We start from the raw sequence: 19598 nt of genomic DNA, 5'->3' as shown, positions 1-19598 counted from the left end.
TTGTTCTGTGCAGTCACAAAGCTGGTTAGTGACAGAATCTAAGTCTTCCTATACCCCTGTCACCTGACCATAACATCTCTATCGTTATGGTCAAGAAAGTATGAATAAACCGAGTGTTTTGTGATTGATGAGGGTGAAAGGAGCCTTGTTGGAAGAATTCCCAGTTCAGTTTTGCTGTAAAAGGAGGATTTGTACCAGCATCATGAAGTTTAGAGAAGGCAGTCCACTGGTCAAAGTGCGAGGTAAAGTACTGAAAACCCACTGTCGTAGAATCGGTTCTGACTGGGAGACCTGATGGGGCAGAGTAGAGCAGCTCCGTAGGGTTTCAGACTATCCATCTTTACCAGAGCAGGCAGCCTCATAGTTCTCCTAGGTTTGAACCACTGACCTTTTGGTTATTACTGTCTTAGGCATCAATAAATATTTGTGGGATAGATGATTTTTTTTTTGGGTGGGGGAGAATAAAAGATTTTGTGATTTAGGTGCTAGGGGGTTTCCTCGTTGTATAACAGAGTCAGTCTCTCACTCTGGGACTTTTGCATAATGATCGTCCCTCTGGAATGCTTGTCCCATAATTGTCTAGGACACAATTTCGGTAACTCTCCAGGGCCCTGGCTGGCTTCCCCAGGCCCGGCAGGTCCTTGTTGCCATGGTGCCTAGCCCACTCCCTGGGGCACCTAATTTACATCTCTACATCTTTTTGTCGCTGTCCCTCCCACCAATGTCTTATCCTGAGCATAGTGCCAGTGCCCGGGGTTTGGGTGAAGGAAAGGTCACCCTGGACCCACTGTCTGCTCTCCTGGCAGACAAGTTCATTCTGGTTGGTTTGGTTATGGCCCTCAACAGTTCTTTCTTCCGATCGCTACCCACCCCAGGCCCAGGCCTGGAAGTCTGGGGTCCCGGCTCAGTAAACGCCGTCGGGACAAAATGCGACCATTAGCCTAGAGGCGGCCACCGCCTACCCCCCCCCCACCCCCCCACGCTCCCAGAAGTCCTATCGATCCTCCGGGAGGGCCCCGGGCGGCTGGGGCAATGACCGCGGCGCGGCCCCAGCCCCCTCCAGAACCAGGCCGAGCCTTCCCCCCACTCCCACCAACCAGCGGGCGCCCGCTCCCCAACACCTACGCCCCCCTCACCACACCCACCCACCCTCACCACACACACCACGCAACATCGCCCTAGCGCCTCCGAGGGCGTCACCGCGCGGGCTCCGCCGCCTGCGATTGGCTGGTCGCAGCATAGCGCCATCTCGGCCTACCGTGCGGTGCGCATCCTCATTGGCTGGAAGTGGCGGCGGCGGGCGGGCTCGCGTCCCGGAGCCCCGCCCCCTGGTACCTCGCCTGGGAGGAGGCCGCCGGGGCCGCTGAGGCGAGCCGGGTCGCGCGGCGGTTACTCTGGTTACTGTGGAAGCCCCGCCCGCGAGGGATGTGGGTGAGGAGGCTGCCGGGAGCCGCCGCCGCCGCGCACTGAGGGAAGCTCACCTGAGCCTGCTGGGAGCTCTCCGGCCTGCCGCGTCGCCGACAGGAAGGTTCGGGGCTTGGGGAGCCTGGGGAGTCTCCGCAGCGGGGAAAGACGCTAGACAGGAGCTGGGCTTCGTGGAGGCGGAGCCCGGACTCTGAGGTCATCTTTTGTCTGAGAGAGAAGGTGAAGGTGGCCGGCATTGTCGCCGGCCGCGGCGTCCCGCAGGCCACCTGCCGCTGGTGATTGAGGAGGAGGATCTGACCGCACGCGGCGCCCCCCCCCGAAGCAGGGAAGGATGGGTCCCCAGAAGGAGGCGAGGGCCTGATCGGGAGCCCGGGGTTGCCGAGCCTGCTGTCGCCTGTGCCGGGGTTCTCAAGCGCGGCCGCCGCTCCACACGCTGTCCTCGCCCGCCCTTTAGGAAAGAGAGCATCTGGGAGGAAGTGGAGCCGCCGCGCCCGTGACCGGTGCCACCAGCGACGTCGGCAGCCATGTGGACCTTTCTGGGCATTGCCACCTTCACGTATTTCTACAAGAAGTGCGGGGACTTCATCACCTTGGCCAACAAGGAGCTCCTGCTGTGTGGGCTGCTCTTCCTGTCGCTGGGACTGGTGCTCTCCTACCGGTGTCGCCTCCGTCCCGGGGGCCTCCCCGGGCGGCAGCAGAGCCTGGCCCCGTTCACAGCCCTGGCCAACGTTCTGTCCGCCTTGCCTTTGGTTGGCGTCTTTTGGGCCAGACCGCCCCCGGGATCCGAAAAGAAAGAGCAGGTGGACACGAGGAGGGTAGGTTGGAGTCGGGGTGGGCAGAAAGGCGGCGCTCTTCCTTGAAAACGAGGCTTTCCGACGCTGGGGAGTCGACTTCCACTCGGGGGTAGTGTGGCGGGGCACTGGAGTTTGGAAGGCTGTGCTCTTGAAGGCCTGTCTCCTACGCAGCCACTGGTGGGTTGGGTTTCCATGGCTTAGCACCCAGCGCTTTAACCACTGTGCTACCAGGGCTCCTAAGTTAGGATTGGGGCCCTCCCTGGAACTGGAAGTTTTCTTCCCGTGTGCGTTAAAAAGGCAAGAGGAAGTGTGAGTGCAGGGGCTTTGCTATCTATTCTCCTTCCGCTGGATCTATTTTCTTTCAAGAAAGACATGCTTTTGCCTTGGCACTTCCTTGGTCACAGCCTTGACATTCTTGGGAGTGGCTGGGGATATTCGTTTCTTTGGTAAGAAAGGTTGGATTCTGAAAGGTGATGTGAAACGTTAGGAACCCATTTTGAAGGACAATATCCCTTTCTGTGAGGAAAAACAGGTCTGGCCATTTCCATTTAAATCCTCTGGTGGCTAGGATTGTATCTGAACCTGGGCAAAGGAAGCCAGCTATAGGTGGGCCCACTGCTGTAGTGACAGACAGGCTAAGGATAAGAGCAAACTGGAAAGTCAAGGCAAAGGGCTCACCGTTTTAAAGGCTCAGTAGGACCTTGAACAAATATACAGTCAAAGGCCAAGCCGAGGAGGACAGTGGTCAAAGATGTTAAGGGAAAGGTTGCAGAGGCTCCTTCATTTAGGACCTGTTTGCCAGTGGAGTTTGGACATTTTTCAGGAGCACTGGAGGGTTTTTTTTTTTTTTTAACATGTGGGAGTAACAATATTTGATTTTTACTTCTTTGAAAAGAACATTCAAGAAACTGTGGAGAATGGGCTCAGTGTTTGGGCATGGCAGCCTGGGAGATCTGGCAAGAGTGCAGCAGCATTAGGCCATGTCTGGGATGCAGGTGACTTGTGGTTAGGGCAGAGTGCTCTATGAAGTAATTTACCCTTTGGGTTCTGGAAATACCCAGTGGTGTTGGTAAACTGTTAAGAATCAGTGGCCTCTTCTTAGGTGGGCACCATTCTAAGTTGGTAGGGAATTAAATTGCTTAATGTTTGCAAATCGCCTGGTCCATAACTAGATTAAAATACAAAGGAGCTTTAGAAAGTTTGTAGTAAAATGGAATTAAAATAGGTCCCCCCCCCCAAACTTTTTGAATCCCCTTTGTAGTAGCTGTTGTCATCAGTCTAAAGGTCATTTTTCGCCGTTGCTGAGGAGAGTCCAAAATGAATTTAGTGGTGTATTAGATGTGCACTTGATGAAGGGGAAAGGAAACAAAAGTAATCTTTAATTCTCAATTTGAGAAGGATGGTTGTCTGAGCTCACATTCCTCAGGGTCACCAAGCTTTGGAAGACTGCTGGAAGGCCACCAGTGCTATCATGCTGTGCCTAGACATTTGGGGTAGGAGAATTGAGAGACCAGTAGCCTATATCTGTCCTACTTGTGGATGCCTCAGGCGTTTTTGCTTATCTCCTAACTGGGAGCTGTCAGGCTGGCATCTGTTTTTACTAAGCTCCCATGAATGCTGTTTCTACTGACCAGGCTCTGACAGACTGAAGCCTTCTAAGAGGTCTCCTCCCAGGGCAATGAATGTACAAATGTGCTTTACACAATTGATGTATGTATGGATTGTGATGAGCCCCTAATTAAAAAAACAAAGAGTTCTCCTCCCAGAAGAAAGTGTGTGTGTGTGTACAGGGAATACTTAGAAAAATTTATCAGAATTGGTTAAGATGACCAAAGGGACTTGTCTTAATCCCAGATCAGAAGAGTACTATAAATACAGTTTGTTATGGTCATACTGTTGGGGAGAATCAACAATTGCCTTTTCCCATAGTAAGTGACAGAAAGGAATTTCTCTAAGAGATATTCTAAAAAATGGAATGGACAAGGTCTCAATCCCCTATTGAGGTCAAAGAAAACAGGGTGAATGAATGCTAACATGTGGAATCTGTTAGAGCAACCCCAGGTGACAGTACATTTAAAATCATAAGAGACTTAAAGTTCTAAAGGGCGTTGGGGTTAATCTCTTTTATACTTGAGTTCTTTTTTTTAAAAACTCCATCAAATGACATTTATCTTAATCATAGGGTTCCCTACAATTTGGTATCTGAAATATTTTCACATACCCAAAGGATAAATATAAGATTGAGTTGTTCATTAAGGAGAGGAACCAAACCAACAGACGTCACTGTTCTTGATGGGCGAAAATCTCAGAAGAGGACTTTTTTCACTTTGTGGGCTTTATGATCCTAGTTAGAAGTTTTTGATTTCAGCCCCATCAGTGATGAGATTTTTAATATTTATCCTTGTTTCGAAATTTAAGGACTTACAGTTTTATCAGACTGTTGGAAGATCAAGACGGTGGGGAATAAATCAAATATATCTTTAAGGAATAAATCAAATAGATCTTTAAATGATACAGAACAGATATTTTAATACCCAAGGGGCAATATGAGTTTTCTTCTTTTGGAATTTTTGTTAGAACATAGCCAGGGTTTGAAAATCTTTGTAAATTTAAAGTGATTTTAGATGAAGGTAGATTGTTGAAATGAAACTTTTAGAGACCCCTTTGGGGGGGCCGAACCCATTCATAGGAGTCACCCGATTCATAACAGTAGCAAAATTACAGTTATGAAGTAGCAATGAAAATAATTTTATGGTTGGGGGTGGTCACAACATGAGGAACTGTATTAAAGGGTCGAGGCATTAGGTTGAGAACCATTGCTTTAGAGAGAGAAAACGAAGGTGAATTGTAGAAATCTCTTATGGGTTCAAGCTTTTAACATGAAATCAAAGCAGAAGTTTTAAGTGATTGGCATCTGGTCGTGCTCAGTATATGAAGCATTGAACAATTGCTTTTCCCTCTAAGATACTTTTTCCAGACATTTCTTACATTTGACTTGGTGTGGATTTCCAAATATCTGTATGACAGCATTTTCAAAATGCCTAGGAAAGAAATCTATCATTCGTTTTCTTGAGATTATTATACTTTTTAATTTAAACAATGTTTTCTTTCATTGACATGTGGATGGTATCTTGATTCAAAAACTAAGGCCAGTTGGTTGGTAATACTTAAATTCTAGCTTCTTTCCAAGGTGCAGAAACCCATAGTGTGTAAAAGGGGTAAAAATGTAGGAAAGAGTAATTTTTTTCTTCTTTTTTCAAACAGCGTGAAAGAGGAGTGAATGCTTCAGAAACAACCGTAGGAGGTGCAGCCGTAACTTCTCAAAATGACCCAGAAGTTATCATTGTGGGCTCTGGTGTACTGGGCTCTACATTGGCGTCGGTGCTTTCCAGAGATGGAAGAAAGGTGACGGTCATTGAGAGAGATTTAAAAGAGCCTGACAGGATAGTTGGAGAATTTCTGCAGCCAGGTGGCTTTCATGTCCTTAAAGACCTGGGTCTTGAAGGTAGGTTCATTTTCCAAAAAGTGAGATGGTATAAGCAAACATTTTAAGACTATTTTAGTAGTAGTCAAAAAAGTATTCTTTTTTTAATTCTCAAAATTTTAATGTTCTACCAATTACAAATGAATTGCCAGTTGTCCAAAATAACCACTGAATTTTCATGAAGCTAAGAACAAAAGAAAAAACAAAACCCCATTTTTAATTGTGTAAGGAGATGTGAAGTATACTTAATGAGGTATAATAAAGTGACTAAAAATGGTAGTGATCAAAATAAAGGAGGACCTAGACAATTCTTTGAGTAAGGGCATGGGATGTGGTGACACGTGAAAACTGTCATTTGCAGAGTGTCCATTCTGTCCTGTTCTTAGAATAAGTATTGTCACCAGGAACTTCCATATAGGCAATGCTTATCCATTCAACTGATGTCTTTCAAGCAGCAGCTATGCATTTAGTGAATACTTAGTCACCTTTCAATTTGTAGAATGATGTCTAAATACACAGACACACCCATACTGGAGAATGGATCGAAGATTGGGTCAATGGGATAGCAAGATTGGATGCCAGGTGTCTAGGCAGGCTCACTGCCAAACTAGAGAGGAGAGATAGTGTTTGGGGCTAGCGTGGTAACAGGCATATAGAAAAGAAGTGGGTAGAGTCATGAACAGCTTGGTTTACTGACAGGTTGGATATGAGATGAAAGGGCAATATGAAAGACAATTTTTAGAATTTTAGCTAGGGCAACTGATTGATGATGGTACTGGTTTGCTGTTAAGAAGACCGAGAGGGAAAAAAAATTAACCAAAAAAAAAAAAAAGAGGAAGAAGGAAAAAAAAAGACCAAGAGAAAAACAGGTGTGGGAGAAAATTTGGGGGGGGGGATCTATTGAGACATGAAAGGGGAGATAATCTAATTTGAATATATGAATCTAGAGCTCAGAGAAGTAGAATTGGCGGGGTGAAGTTAGACATTTAGAATATGTCAGCATATTTGTAGTATTTGCAAGCTCTGGCAATGATTGAGACCAACCTAGGAGAGAGTGTAGGGAGAATAAAGCAAGTCCCAGGAAACTGATATATAAAGGTTGAATAGAAGAAGAGAAGCCTGCAAGAGACTCAGGAGGAGCTGGTAGAATGGTAGAAGGAAATGTTTGGTTTTACTGAATCTAAGATAGGACATTGTTTTAGTAGGAGGAAATGTTATGTTCTAATGAAAGGGCAGGACAGCTGTGTTATGAATTTGCTATTGAAGGGTCAGGCAAGATAAGGTAAGATGAGTATAGCGGAATGGCCATTGGATGGGCAATTTGGAGGTCGTTGGTGGCATAGATTAAGGTGTTTCCGTGGAGTTGTTTAGGCAAAACCTTAAACTCAATGGATATAAAAATGCTGAGACTAGTCTACGGTCCTTGAGACATTTTGGGTAGAAAACATGAGTAGGGCAGGGAGAGAGGGGATATATGAGGACAGAAGAGGTTTAGCTCACACTAGGGTTCAGCTGTATGGTGATGAAGATATTACAGTAGCAAGAGAGATAGTGGATGCACGAGAAGAGGTTAGAAAAGATAGGACATTTATTCTTTCATTTAACACATGTACTAATTATTGAACAAGTGGTAAGTACTATTCTAGATGCTGAGGCTACCATAGAGAACAAAACATACGCACAAAATCCAACATGGGCATATATTCTGTGTGTGGTGTAGGGTATTAGATCATATATTCCAGTGTATGTGATAGACAATGTTAAGGAAATAAAATATATATTAGCTAGTGATTATCTAGTATCTAATCTATCTACCTATCTATCTGCTAGTGTTAAGTTTTATAGAAACAGCAGAAAGGGGGGTGGTGGGAGATGAGGTGTGTAAATTTAAATAGAGTGGTTGGCGATGGCCTCATTGAGAAAATGTTTGAGTTAAGAAGTGAATGTGGTGAGGGAGTAAGCCCCTGGAGATTTCTGGGGTGGGGGGGGGGGTGGGAATTCCTGGCAGAGGGAGCATCTGGCGAGAAAGCCCTGTTGGAGGAGCCAGCTGACTTTGGTGAAAGAATGAGAGAAGGGGGTTGACTGGGATGAAGAACAGGTCAAATGGCTAATGGAAGACTAGGTCTCAGAGGATATGGGGCCTGTAAGAATTAGCTTCTACTCTCGGAAACTCACTAGGCAGGTTTAAGAAGGCACGTACTTTGCAAGTATGATCGGAAAGTATTCTGTAATTGTGTGGAAAAGAGAATAGCAATAAGGTGGCGGGGTCAGAAAGTAGTAGAGGAGGATGAAGAGCTGGGTGCCTGATGACTGCAGGAGAGGATGGGAAGTGGTGAGGTTCTGGAAAAACCAGTAGAACTTGCTCAGGGATCAGATGGTTAGGTTGGAGAGCAAGAGAGAAGGCACAGCATTGAAATGAGATTAGCAAACATAATCAAGAAGTCCAAACCGATCCCTAAGGTACGCAGGTGTGCTGAGAGCAGGAAGGTGAGGGGTACCAATTAGGAAGAGGAAATGGGCTGGCAGGGTCCCAGATAGCAAGGGAAGAATGTGCTTTACAAAAGGAGTGACTGCTCAGAGACGACGATTAACCCCAAGTCAACAGTGTAAATATCAAGTGGAGAATGGCTTACTACAGTCATGCTTTGGGAATGTCCATATGGACAGAACCTGTTTCCTCAATAGGAGATTGTTGCTCAACTGTTTTCCAGCTGCATTTTCTTGCGAGAAGTAATGTGGCACACAGCCTGGATGTGGCACACCTATCATGTCTGATAAGAGCTATTACAGACAGATTTGCAAAGGACTACTGTTGCTCTCTCGAGCATTTCGATTTCAGAATTAGTTGTCCAATTTTCCAAACCGTATTACAACTTTATGAAGGCAGGGACTTTTCTCTTTTTAATGCCTCTGTGTCTTCTTTGGTGTGAAATATAATTCGATGCATTTAAGGAAAATTGTTTTGAACCAAATTGATTTGCAGATACCGTGGGAGACTTGGATGCCCAGATTGTAAACGGCTACATAGTTCATGATCATGAAAGCAGGTCAGAGGTTCAGATCCCCTATCCTCTGTCAGAAAACAATCAAGTGCTGAGTGGAAGAGCTTTCCATCATGGACGATTCATCTCGAGTCTCCGCAAAAGAGCTATGGCAGAACCCAAGTAAGAGAGACCACACTCCAGCTGTAGAACACAAATGAATTTACAGGAATGAATTTCATGTGGTTTCAGAAATTTCCCTTTAAGTTTGGGCTTGGAAGAGTGGCAAAACATCAAAACCGTGTCAGAACACAGTTTTAGATCTTTGTTGCCTTTGTGAATAGTATTTCGAGAATTTTTCCTTTGACTACATAGATTTGTGGTGGAATGTAGAGGACACAGTTGTTTTAACTGAGTAAAAGTTAGTGTGTGCTACTTTTGAGTTAGGGTTTGTGTGATAAGGATACCTTCAACTCATACATAGTCAAGATAAATTCGAGAAAACTCTTATTCCATTCCTACTAAGAATCTAGTCTGATAGGACTGGCAGCTGCTTTTGATTAGTAACTTATATTTGCCTCTTGTCTTTAACTACTCTGAGAACCCTCGAATGTCTGAAATAGTCGTGAGTGTTTGCAAAGCAAGTGAAGGCATAATTCTCTGAGGGCTGAAAGGGCTTGATATCCATGGACACAGGATACTTTCATTACAGAAAAATTGGAAAAGACCAAGATATAAAGAAGACCCTAGAAACTATGTGAAGAATCTTCTGAGTAGGATGAACTATTCTTCCAAATAAATTTTACTACCCACCTCCTTTTGTGTATGAATGTGCAAATGTTCTCTCCACATGTTATTTTTCCACAATTCAGATAAAAATCAAATTTATATTTAACAAGACTTTTCTTTGTCATTCTATTAGTAATATATACTTGCTGTTGATAGGCTAGAAAATAAAACCACACATAATACTAAATTCTATGAAGGATTTTTTTTTTTGCTCCTGGCCATTCCAAACCTTTGTCTTTGCACATGCTGTGTTCGCACATACTTTCACGGCACTTCCTGCTGTAGATAAGCTGCAGTTTACTGGAATGCAGCTTATCAGACCTTCCCCTGCTCTAGCAGCGAATAGGCTACCACTTCCCTGGACATCCCAGTTGTCAGAGTTGTCGTCCTCTGGAAGTAGCGCAGTTGGAGAACGGTGCTTTAGTGTACGGCACTCACATGTGATTATAACCTCTTAGCAAGTTTGTTTGCCGTTTTAAACTCTTTTGGTGTAAGTCTCTAACATGGTTTCTGAGGTAAGAGAGGTGTTGTGCTTGCTGAGTGGGGACTGGCCACTAGAATAAGCTGACAACAGTGCTGCTCTCAGTCTTATGCAGAATATGTTATTCTCTGAGATGCTGAAAAGAAAATGCTCCTTTCCTCTGAACTCTTGCCAAAGTGCAGTCTTCTTTGAAACTTGCCAATTTGCTAGACATAAGTGATTATTGAATGTTTTAACATGTATTTTTATCATTAGTAGTGAGGTTCATTTTAACCAAATGTTTTGTGGATGTTTGCATTTTTCTTTTGTGACAATCCTTGGTCCATTTAAAATAAATGGATTTTAATGGAAATGACACAGGAGCAGAATATCAATTATATTTCATATGTTAAAACAGGATGCTTCAGTTTGTGGATGTCAGTAATATTTGCAAAAGTGCATATGCTATAAGGCTAAACTAAAGGCTTAGGGCTGGGTCAGATTTAATTTATTCAAATGTGCCACAGTAGAGACTTGTTTTGTCATTTAGTGCAAAGTTTATTGAAGGCGTCGTGCTCCAGTTACTGGAGGAAGATGATGCTGTGACGGGAGTTCAGTACCGGGATAAAGAAACTGGAGACATCAAGGTCAGCTTTAGCAACTGTCTCTTCCTAAGAGATTTTTGTTCTTCTCCCCCCCCCCCAAATAGTTATCCCCTCATTTTCTCATTCGTTAAATTGTCTGATGAACTTGTAGATCATAGCACATTGCTCTTGGTCCTAGAGTCTAGGGTGTCTTACCAGGCTGTGCAAATGAATTTTTAAACCAACCCCGTGTGGTAACAGGTGCGGTAAGCTATAGCCAGCTCCTTCTCTTTGGGGCAGATGGTGACGATCACCCAGCATTGTGAGTGTGAGGGATGCTGGTGGACTGTTCAGCAGACATGGTCTAAAGGGCAACCTTTAGGCTGTGTCTGTTTCACTGTACCACAGTTTTTAAAGTACCAGGACAAAATGGAGGGGTAACATCTGTCATGTAAACCCAAACCAAACCCCGTGCCACTGAGTTGATGCTGACTCAAGAGTAGAGCTACACCCTAGGATTCCAAGACTAGATCTTTTTTTAAACAAATTATTAACTGGGATTTAGTACATTCATCATTCCATGTTCATTCACATCAAGTAGAATTGTTCAGTTGCTACCACCATCAGTTTCCCAGAGACTGTAGATAACCTCATCTTTCTCCAACATACCCTGATTGCACAGCTTAAAATGTACACACACAGAGAAGCAGAAGGGACTTGCAAGGGAGATAAAGGAAGAATTCAACATGAAAGAACAGATTAGGATGAAACAAGCAATTATTTAATTCCGAAAATTGCAAACTAAACTATTTACCAGTACCCGCACATGTTAATCTGACCTAAAAAGGGCCAAGGACTACTCTGTTGGTTATTTCCTATTGTATCCTTTTAAAAAAATAAATCCTTTTATTGGAGGCGCCTACAGCTCTTATAGCAATCCATCCATCCATCCATCCATTGTGTCAAGCACATTTGTACTTTTATTGCCATCAGCATTTTCAGAACATTTTCTTTCTACTTGAGCCCTTGGGATCAGCTCTTTTTTCCTCCCCCCCCACTATTGTATTTTAATTAGGGAGATTTCTTTGCTCATAGTATAGTAATGCAAATGTAAACATCCAGGTGGGCAGAAACTCGCACTGCATGACACTAGAAAATAATAGAATAAGCGAATCTGGCTAGTTTTGGTGATTTCAGCCACCTAAGGTCCAGGACTGCCTGTAGTTGCCTGTGGTTTTCCTAACTGAAAATCTAAATTGGGCCTTGTATACCTTCATCTCACTTTATTAATATCTTATAGTTATTCCTTCAGCCACTTCAGCTCCACCTCACAACTTCTTGGGATACCTTCCATTTAAGTTTGTCATGTACTTTGAAAGTACAACCTTTCCGCGGCACCCTTCACTTACCGAGAATTCTCTCTGTGTGTCTCATAGGAACTCCATGCGCCACTGACTGTTGTCGCAGATGGGCTTTTCTCCAAGTTCAGGAAAAACCTGATCTCCAATAAAGTTTCTGTTTCATCTCATTTTGTCGGCTTGCTAATGAAGGTACAGTTGAAGTGAGATTGTACAAAAACAAAAGCTAGGTGGCATTTGAAAATTATTAATATGCTTGACATATTTATGTGTTTTTCTAGAATGCGCCACAGTTTAAAGTAAATCATGCTGAACTTGTTCTAACGAATCCGAGTCCAGTTCTCATCTATCAAATTTCCTCCGACGAAACTCGAGTACTTGTTGACATTCGAGGGGAAATACCAAGGAATTTAAGAGAATACATGACTGAAAAAATTTACCCACAAATACCTGGTAAGAAAGAGGATTTCACTCTTACTGTAATCTACCCACAGTCCAAAAGCAAATCTCTCTGAAGGCTCTCCATCGTCAGTTCGTGAAGTGGCGCATAAAATAGGCCCAGATAAGGGAGGCAGCAGGTGGAAACTACAGCCAGCTGCCGAGATACCCTGGCTCTGACCTAGACCAACAGATTCAAAACACAAAGTCCAGTCAGAAGTTTCAATGTTTTTATCATTAAAATAATTGTTTCAGAATAATTATTATCGGCCTGTCTTGTGTTACTTAAAAGCAGCCTGGACAACCAGCTAAGGCCTCTGAAATCTTGAAATACTTAACTATTTCTGTGCTTAGTTTCTGTAATAATGATTAGAACCCACTTCCATCGAATCCCTTTTACTCATACTGACAGAAGAGCCAAGTAGAACTGCCTCCCTTGGGGTTTCTGAGGTTGAAAAGCCTCATTTTTCTTCTAAGGAGCAGCTGGTAGATTCAAACGGCCGACCTTAGAGAAGATGTGGGTGCTTTTCTTCAGTCTCATTGTCATTGTCTCTGAAATTGTGTCCTTTGTCATACTTGTTTATTGTGTTCCATCAGCTATTGTCAACATTGTTTTCTTAGATTGCCTAATCATTAATATGAATAAGTTATATAAAAATTTAGCTGCCAATTAATTCTTGTTTTACCTCAAAACGTGTATGTAACAACCATAATACATACGTAGGTGTTTGTATTTGATAAACATAGTGGGGTAATTTGAAATTGAAATGTTAAAACTGTTCCTTTGGGTCGGGTGGGGTTTATTGCAGATCATTTGAAAGAACCGTTCCTAGAGGCCATTCTGAATTCTCAAATTCGGGCCATGCCAGCAAGCTTCCTTCCTTCTTCACCAGTCAACAAACGAGGTATCAATTTATTGGACTGGTTTTATAAAGAAGCATCCAAATGACATATGAGTCTCACTCTAATACTGGGTTGGATGGCTTGGAGGACATTGGGGGGAGGTCCTTTCATCACTGCATGCGGGTAATGACGAAGACCTGAACGAGACTGAAGGTACTAGAAATGGAAGGAAGGGTGTGGATTTGGGTGATGGATGTACAACGCATGACATTTGCTCAGGTGGATAATGTAGTAAGGGATGGTGAGGTGAGGTTTCTCCACTGACCAGGCTTCAAGCTTAGGTGACTAGTGTTTGCCAGCCATTCGCTGGTATCGGAGGGGAAGTTTAGGGACGTGTTGGAGAGGTGATGTGCCCCTTTTTGGACAGATGGAGTAGGTGTTGGTAGGGATTTGAGTGGAGACTTGTGGACACCACTGAATGCATATCTGGAGCTCAGGAGAGAGGTCCGATGGGAGCTGCTGCTAAATTCAGGTTCCTGAGCCCAACAAGTATTACCATCTGCTATGGACACACACACAGTAAACGATGAACAGTCATAACTACGGTGCACGGCAAACGTAGCACATGCTAAGTGGGCACAAGCAGTATGTTGAGATTCCAGCGCCTAGGATTGGGAATGTTCCCTGAAGGAAAAATAACAGCCCTTCTGGTTTTTTTTAAATGAAGACACCAAAGTAATCCAGAAAAATGTAAATTAACATTTAGAAGCTGCCACTTTTAAAATTAATGTGTATTGGTTGTAATGACACGATCGATAAAGATATGTATAACATTACAGGGGGGACTACTCTTCATCTTATCCCCCTCACACTATGATTACAGTTGCCTGTTTCGCAGTCTTCTGTTTGGAAGTCACCAGGTCTTGGATCCAGAGGTCAGCGTGGAGTAGGCATCCTAGAGACAATGGGTGCAGCCGGAGCCAAGTGGTGCTTCCTAGTTCTCCAGTTCTGCTGCACTAGCGTTAATGTGCAGAGGATTAAATCAAGATGTTCCTCCAAAATAGTTATCTTTGTGAGACTCTCTGCCCCTTGTCTTCTGCCTTGAATTTCAACATGGCTGGGCATAATCTTCCTTGGGGCTATTTTCTTTCCCTTTAAACTTTGAAGACTTATCTCTCTATTCAGCTGGCAGTGGATATTGCTATGAAGCCGGAAGATCCCTAGGTTGTTTTTGTTACCCACTGTTGAAATTCTGCTTTTTATTCAGATGCCTGTAGAACTAGACTCGTGTGTGAAGTTCAGGAGAGCAAAGGCCAGCCTCTTGTTCTGTGTCCTCAGCATGTGGTGTCTATCTGGTGCCTGATAAATGGCATTTCAGTCACTTTGGGAAATTTTGGCTCAACATGTTTCAGTCATAATTTTCCCCCTTGTATTTCTATTATTTTTAAAATTTCTTAGTATATATATATATATATATATACACACACACACACATACATATATATCAATATTTCCTATAAACAGTAGCTATTTTCCTTTCCCCTCCCCAAAAGATGCTTTCGGATGTCTTAACTCCAATTCTTTCTTTGTAGGGGTTCTTCTTTTGGGAGATGCATACAATATGAGGCACCCTCTTACTGGTGGAGGAATGACGGTCGTCTTTAACGATATAAAACTGTGGAGCCAACTGCTCAAGGGTATCCCCGACCTTTATGATGATGCAGCTATTCTCCAGGTAAGAGAGTAACTTGCCCGTTAGGAAAACCGCCTCAAGTTGTTTCTTCTTGGGGCTGAGAGGAGTGGGGTTTAATGGAGTGATCTGAACTTGGGAGCTTGAAGCACAGGCGTGGTTCTTACACGGCCCTGTTTGGCCTGGGCGAACCTGAATGGGAAGCTGTGCATCTCGGAGCAGCCACATTTCTTTTGTGGAATGCTGCCTTCGAGGGCCACTCTGCTCACGGTCATTGCACAGCTAGCGCCGGAGTCGCGGGACCCACTGCTCTGGAGATGTTGGTGTTTGTAACGGATGTGCATGAATATATGAATATCTTCAGCGTTGCCTGTCGAAAGACCTCCAGATGAGGATTAGCTAGAAGGGGTTATAAACGTCAGAAGCAGCCCCCACCCCTATTATACGTGATCCTTCTTTTTCTTTTTTAGGCCAAGAAATCATTCTATTGGGCAAGAAAAAAGACTCACTCCTTTGTTGTGAATGTTCTCGCTCAGGCTCTTTATGAATTATTTTCTGCCACAGATGGTAAGTGTAAATACTTTGGATGAATACTGCTAAATTTCAGATTTTTCACATAGCAAGGGATCGTAAGGCCAGAGATCCTGCCCGACTTCGCTGACTCCCAAGTTAGCAGACCTTTTTAACTACACCGTTGAACGAGATTTTGAACTTCTCACTGTCCCATATTCATCACGTTGTCTCCCATATTCATCACGTTGTCTGGAAAGCCTGTTGGTCTTCCCTTAGAGAACATTTACAGTAAGACTGCAATAACGTACGCACACATGGTTTTCATTCCTCTGGACACCAGATCATGCATATCACACGCTCAGGACACTTCTGCCCCAGTATCGAGAGGCTGCACGATCATTTGGACACAAGTAGTGTTACATCAGCTGACGGAGCCCTCAAATCAAGTGCCGTTTCTGTCCTGGAAAATTCCGGCTCTTTACTCAGCACAAGGTTTCGGAGCTGTTCTTTCGGGTGTCCCTTTTGTAGGAAGGTGTGATAGTAAACAGGACTTCACAGCAACACTCAGTTTCTGTGAGCGACAGAGCAGAGGGCAGCTGTGCCTGCTCTCCGCACAGCAGCTCACGGAGCAGTGCGTTGTAGGGTAATGAAACTGTGCAAGAATAAATAGAATTCAGATCCCATTACTTGAGTGCATTTGTCACCAGCCCTTTGATGTAACCTGACAAAGACCCCAGTGGCTCAGCATTAGTGATTTGCTTAAAATATAGTGCGCAGCCCAGGTCCCCTGTGCTGCCTTTGTAGCGCCCCCTCCTGCTGAAAGAAAAACACCTTACTGGAACCGACTTGTTGATCTCATGGATTGACATGAAAGGTAAAATGACTGGTTGAGCAAGTGACACAGAAAAACTAAGCTTTGGGTTTGTCTATGCCTACCAGGAGCCCTTACAAGTGAAATATAAAGCTAACAACCATTATACTGAAAAATGTATATTCGTATTTATACTGCTATCTATATTGTTGATAATAGAATTTAGAAGAAAGCTTTCCTTAGTTGAAATTCCAGGGTTGAATTTCTTTAAAAAAAAAAAAAAAGATTTGATATTTGTTACAATTTCATGATTTTTTTTTCAGACATACTATTCATTACTGCCCTAATTTAAATGTGTGGATATTCTGGTTAAGAGTAATTTTTACATTTTATTCTAGATTCTCTGCATCAACTCAGAAAAGCTTGTTTCCTTTATTTCAAACTTGGTGGAGAGTGTGTGGCCGGTCCCGTTGGGCTACTTTCTGTGTAAGTTGTTGGGATGGCATGGAGATGTCTGTTGCAGGTTTTCTTAGGACAGATCAGTGGGATTGGCTGTCTTTCTCTTTCTCATGATTATTTTATTGTCCATTAGCATCATTCCTCAGGTATCCCTTAGAAACAGACACACCTCATTACTATCAAGTCCATTTGGGTTCCTGTGGCTGCATGGGATAGAACAGAACTGCCCCTGTGAAGAAGGCAACTTCCAGCTCTGCGCTTTCCTGCTGGAAAACGGCATGGACTGCTCTGTGGGAGGGAGCCATGGATAACTGAGAGCTGGTATTAAAGACAATTTGAATAAATTGCAGGGACTTAGTAGTAGTTCTGATGTTACAGACATAGGTATAACGATTTCTCCAACAATCTCCTAAATGAACTTGCTATTTTCCCCTCATTCATCGAGAAAGCTGAATGCAGTGTTACTTTTGAGAACCCTATCCCCTGCCCCGAGGGATCCTGGTGGCACTGTGGGCTACCAGCTGGGCTGCTAACCACAGGTCAATGGTCAGAAACACGAGCTGCCTGGGACTTCCAACTCCTGTAAAAATCGACAGCTCTTGGAAATGTGCAGGGACAGTTCTGCCTTGTCCAATAGGCTGGCCATGAGTCGGAACCAGTGAGATGCCCCCAGGCCACAAGCTGTCAAGTGCTTCCAAGGAGATCTCAAAAGTAGTGGGAGAAACCAGCTCAAACTCCCAGATAGGTGTTGACTACAGTAAGAGGACGATTCACTGCTCTGAAAGGAGAGAGGCCTAACTCATGTCTGGTTAAAAAGATAGAGAAAAAATAAAAGGTCTCCGCTTCAAGCTTGCTGGGCAGACAGACACCAGCTTATGAGGGCCCCACTCCAGCTAGTTTGTGTTAGCATTATAGTGGACACTTACTGGTAACTCTGATAGCAAAATTCCAAAACACCAAACCAGTTGCCATCACGTTGCTTCTGCTCCTGCAGACACTCCCTGGGGCTGAGCAGTACTGGGCCCCGCATTTCTGACAACTGCTCTTAGAAGTGGAAGGCCAGCCCTTTCTGATGCAGCACTGGGTAAACAGGAACTTTCAGCATCTTGGCGAGCATGCTAATCGTTTCCATCATCTGGGCACTCCTGCCATTTATATTAGATCAGGGGTCCTCAAACTTTGTAAACGGGCCAGTTCACTGTCCCTCAGACCCGTTGGAGGGCCGGACTATAGTTTAAAAAAAAACTATGAACAAATTCCTATGCACACTGCACATATCTTATTTTGAAGTAAAAAAAACCAAACAGGGCAAAAACACCCAGCAGGCTGGATAAATGTCCTTGGTGGGCTGGATGTGGCCCGTGGGCTGTACGTAGTTTGAGGATGCCTGTATTAGATGACTCAAAACTGGTACCTCTTCATGAGCACTTTTTAACTTGTTCTTTTTCCCCCCACAGCTTGACTCCGAACCCTCTAGTTCTTATCGGACACTTCTTTGCCGTCGCTGCCTATGCCATGTACTTTTGCTTTAAATCCGAACCCTGGATTACAAAACCCCGGGCCTTTTTGAGTGGTGGTGCTGTTTTGTACAAAGCGTGTTCTGTGATACTTCCTCTGATTTACTCGGAAATTAAATACTTGGTTCACTGAGCTGAAAAGAGAGCCATCTGTGAGTGAGTATGTGGAACTGGCTGGGTCCTGAGAGGGTTGGGAAGCAGCAGTGTATATGTAGCACTTCTGCGCGACTTTCAAAACGCCAATTCTTGGATACCATGATTAGGGCTAATTTGTTTTCCAAGTTACTTGTATATACACGTGTAAATATATCCTTTAATTAGTAACTTAAATGAAGGGTCAATCAAGTTAGATATTTCAAAGAAATGATTGTCACCACAAATGCGTGTCAAGGCAGAGGAATTTGTTTTTCTTTTGCATTCACCATATGGAACGAGTCATTGTGGGGCATGAAAATAAAATGCGTAGTGAACTTGGATGTGCTTTGTGTTTTCTGTTGTGGATTATTATTATTATTTTTAAGCATAGCTTCATGAGAAGAGTGAAGAAAACCCCAAAACTATTCTTGCTCAGCCAACGATGTTCCAGTTGCCACAAAGGATTTTAGAGGCAATAAAATTTTTTGGCTAAACTGTTAGAAAAAACAGAAGCTTAGGATTAGCAATATAGTTGTGGGGAATTGGGGCAGGGTTCAGGGGTTACAGTCTGCTGGGGAATTTTGGGAGAAAGGAAGGTACAGATAAAGTGAGGGCATCCCACAGAAGGGGTGCTGGAAATGCCCTGGGCACCTGGGATTGGTAAAGAAGGTGGGCCTCAGCCTCCAAAAACTCCACAGCACTTGGCCCACCAGTGTGATCACGTGGGCCTGCCAGCCTGGTGTGGCACAGCCCCTATGCTCCCAGATTCATCTCAACTTTCAACAAGCCTTTTTATAGTGTAAGTATATAGTATTGACAACATAAGCAGAAAGCAGCAGGATGATTTTGGGTACCGGCAGTACTATTTTGCTAAAAATTTGAAGTTACACAAATAGTTCTTTTGAACATAAAACTAGTAGATTTATGCATATCAATATTCCGCATTTATAAGAGGCAGTACAAAACTGTTCTGCGTCTACATGATATAAATTGCATATGCTAATACGATTTAAACAGAATGAATAATCTTAACTAGGGCTGTGAGATAAATCAACTCAGGATGGCTACTGTCTCCCACAAGAGGGAAGCAGCCGGGGTACTTGAGCAGTTGTTTCCAGCTGCATGTTCATTTTCGTGTTGGTGGAAAGACTTACGAACAACCCCTTTCTTGAAGCAGCAGCAGCAGCAGAAACATTAAGTTACAGTACTGTTCTGAATTCATCAAAGATGAAATTAGGCACGTGTGCTTCAGCAACCTATAGACCGTGAACAAGAGTTCATGTAATCAGTTGTATAATCCAAAACAAATGGAAAAAT

General features: G+C 43.8%; 2 protein-coding genes across 2 annotated transcripts in view; one reads left to right on the top strand and one right to left on the bottom strand.

Annotated features, from left to right (window-relative positions):
* The first annotated feature begins 1357 nt into the window (after window positions 1–1357).
* SQLE (squalene epoxidase) lies at window positions 1358–18622 on the top strand. Its single transcript, XM_075549279.1, has 12 exons — window positions 1358–1528; window positions 1880–2240; window positions 5484–5724; window positions 8687–8867; window positions 10484–10580; window positions 11954–12067; window positions 12157–12328; window positions 13123–13218; window positions 14749–14891; window positions 15317–15413; window positions 16569–16656; window positions 18087–18622. The coding sequence occupies exons 2-12, from the start codon at window positions 1950–1952 to the stop codon at window positions 18277–18279; spliced, it is 1713 nt and encodes a 570-aa protein (XP_075405394.1). The 5' UTR covers window positions 1358–1528; window positions 1880–1949; the 3' UTR covers window positions 18280–18622.
* The window catches only part of WASHC5 (WASH complex subunit 5), a 50991-nt gene continuing 49406 nt past the window's right edge, over window positions 18014–19598 (bottom strand). Inside the window, exon 29 of the mRNA XM_075549278.1 lies at window positions 18014–19537. Coding sequence (XP_075405393.1) covers window positions 19481–19537 — 57 coding nt within the window. The 3' untranslated portion in view covers window positions 18014–19480. The remainder of the gene's footprint in view (window positions 19538–19598) is intronic.

This window comes from Tenrec ecaudatus, chromosome 5, assembly GCF_050624435.1.
Source record: "Tenrec ecaudatus isolate mTenEca1 chromosome 5, mTenEca1.hap1, whole genome shotgun sequence".
NCBI classification, from domain to species: Eukaryota; Metazoa; Chordata; class Mammalia; order Afrosoricida; family Tenrecidae; genus Tenrec; species Tenrec ecaudatus.
The sequence above is the reverse complement of the archived record's forward strand: the minus strand, read 5'-3'. Positions and strand labels throughout refer to the sequence as shown.